The sequence below is a fragment of the Antrostomus carolinensis genome, unplaced genomic scaffold (genome assembly GCF_000700745.2).
Source record: "Antrostomus carolinensis isolate BGI_N321 unplaced genomic scaffold, ASM70074v2 scaffold27042, whole genome shotgun sequence".
In the NCBI taxonomy this organism is placed as follows: domain Eukaryota; kingdom Metazoa; phylum Chordata; class Aves; order Caprimulgiformes; family Caprimulgidae; genus Antrostomus; species Antrostomus carolinensis.
In genome coordinates, this window is record NW_010297995.1 from 6,496 (window position 1) to 8,416 (window position 1,921).

Consider the following 1,921-nt stretch of genomic DNA (forward strand, 5'->3'; position numbering starts at 1 on the left):
GACGTTGGTGTAGCCGTGGTGCATCTTCACGTGATTGTAGGTGGCCTGCTCGACTGTGAAAGCTGAACAGAGCTGGGGGCGGGGGGAGAGAAAGAGGAGTGGATGCCATGAGGTCATGAGGTGATGCACCAGAGTCTCAGGGGAGATGCTGCACACCCAGGGAGATGCTCTGCACCCAGGGGAGATGCTCTGCACCCCACAGGCTCCAAACCAGTCTGGAAATTGACTTCTTAGAGTTAAGCACTGGAAACCATTCCCAACATTCCCCTCAACACATTATCCTGCTCTGCAGCCCCCTGGCCAAGGGGACCGACACAAAGCCCCGCCACACAGCATGTCACAAGGGCTGTCCCCGGCCAGGGGCTCATCCCCCACCCTGCTGCCTCCAGGCAAAGCCCCACAAGCTGGGATGTTCCTGGTGCTCCATGTTCTAGCGTTGCTTTTCATTTAACCCTCCTCTGCATGGATCAGGAAGGTTTCAGATCCATCTTGTTCTCTGATGGATGTTTCTGAAGGACTTGGGGTGCTGACAAGGTGCTTTTAATGGGGGCTGCCACCTGAACCTTGTAGTCCTGCTCACCTCAATGAAGAAGATGGCCCACACTTTGCTCCAAGACTTGGACTCAGTCAAGGCATTGTGGCTGGCCAGGTGGCTGCCCTTCACGGTCAAGGTGTGATGTACCACGCCAAGGGTGAGGACACCCACCAGGAAAGGGATGGCCTGGGCTGACCGCAGACACAGGAACCCTGTGGAGAAACCAGCCAGGCAGGAGCTTGTGCTCCTCCTTGCCTCTGAGCTGGGCTGGAGATGTTGCTACATCCAAACATGTGAGGTGCTGCCCTAAACCTGTTTTTCAAATGTAGTTACAGGTATTTAAACTGCCTGAGCCAGAAAACTTCCCTCCACACCACCCTGTGCAGCCAGACCAACCACACTGGCCACCTTGCTGAAGGTTTGGCCACTTCCAGCCATGGTGGCACTGGCTGCTGCTGGTGACAGCTCCAGCTGGGATCCCACAGGTGACAAATACACCCCTGCCAGGATTTCAGCATCCCCAGGAGTTCAAAAGCAAGAGAAGGCACTAGCTGTATCTTTCCAACTGTGCCACCAGAGCCCCATGCTTAACTGTGTCCTCCTGACCTGCCATGGTCACCAAAACCACCAGGGCTTCCCAAGGACACACCACTGCCTGTCCTGCTCTGTGCCCATCTGCCTGGGCACTGTCCCCTCACCCCAGGCTGTATGCTGGGTGCCACTGTCACCCTCTGTGGGTCAGGGTGCCCCACGGCACAGGGTGAGGGGGTGATTGTAGATCTGTTACAGGATTATTAGGCTGCTAACGAGTTTCCAGCACAATTGAAGTTGCACCAGTGGTGAAAAAGCGAAGTGAGATCCCCCCGGGACCCCCAGCCGTGGTTTGGGGGGGCTGAGGTGTGTTACCTGCCGGGAGCAGGAGGAGGCTGCAGGCGAGGATGCTGATGTCCACACCGTGCCGTTCCCACCAGCTGCTGCTCTTCACCACCTTCTGCACCAGCTCCGACAGCTCAGCCATCAGGGCTTCCTCATGCCGTCCTGCTCGCTGTGGGACCCCCTTGGGTGTCACATCCCCGTCACCCCGAGCTGGCTCTGGCTCCCATCCCTCTGCCATCACCTCTGTCTTGCTGTCATCAGGAGCTGGTGTACCCTGGGGTGGAGGATCCCCTGTCCCCCAGGGGTGAGGGGTACCGCTGACCTCACCATTGGGCTGTTGTCCCCTCCACCTCACCAGGTCCCCGTCCTCCAGCGGCATCTCCCTGCTGAGCAGAACCACAGAGGGGAGCACCCATAGCTCAGGGGAGCACCCACAGCTCAGGGGAGCACCCACCGCACCCCGACCCACTGCAGACGGGCTTCCCAGCTCCCGCTGCTGCTGCCGAAGGA

At 58.7% G+C, this 1,921-nt stretch overlaps 1 protein-coding gene across 1 annotated transcript in view; it reads right to left on the reverse strand.

Annotated features, from left to right (window-relative positions):
- FADS6 (fatty acid desaturase 6) overlaps positions 1-1,790 on the reverse strand; it is a 4,954-nt gene extending 3,164 nt beyond the window's left edge. Inside the window, exons 1-3 of the mRNA XM_029083573.1 lie at positions 1,442-1,790; positions 581-747; positions 2-72 (exon numbers count right to left, since the gene is read on the reverse strand). Coding sequence (XP_028939406.1) covers positions 2-72; positions 581-747; positions 1,442-1,790 — 587 coding nt within the window. The remainder of the gene's footprint in view (position 1; positions 73-580; positions 748-1,441) is intronic.
- Positions 1,791-1,921: the final 131 nt, after the last annotated feature.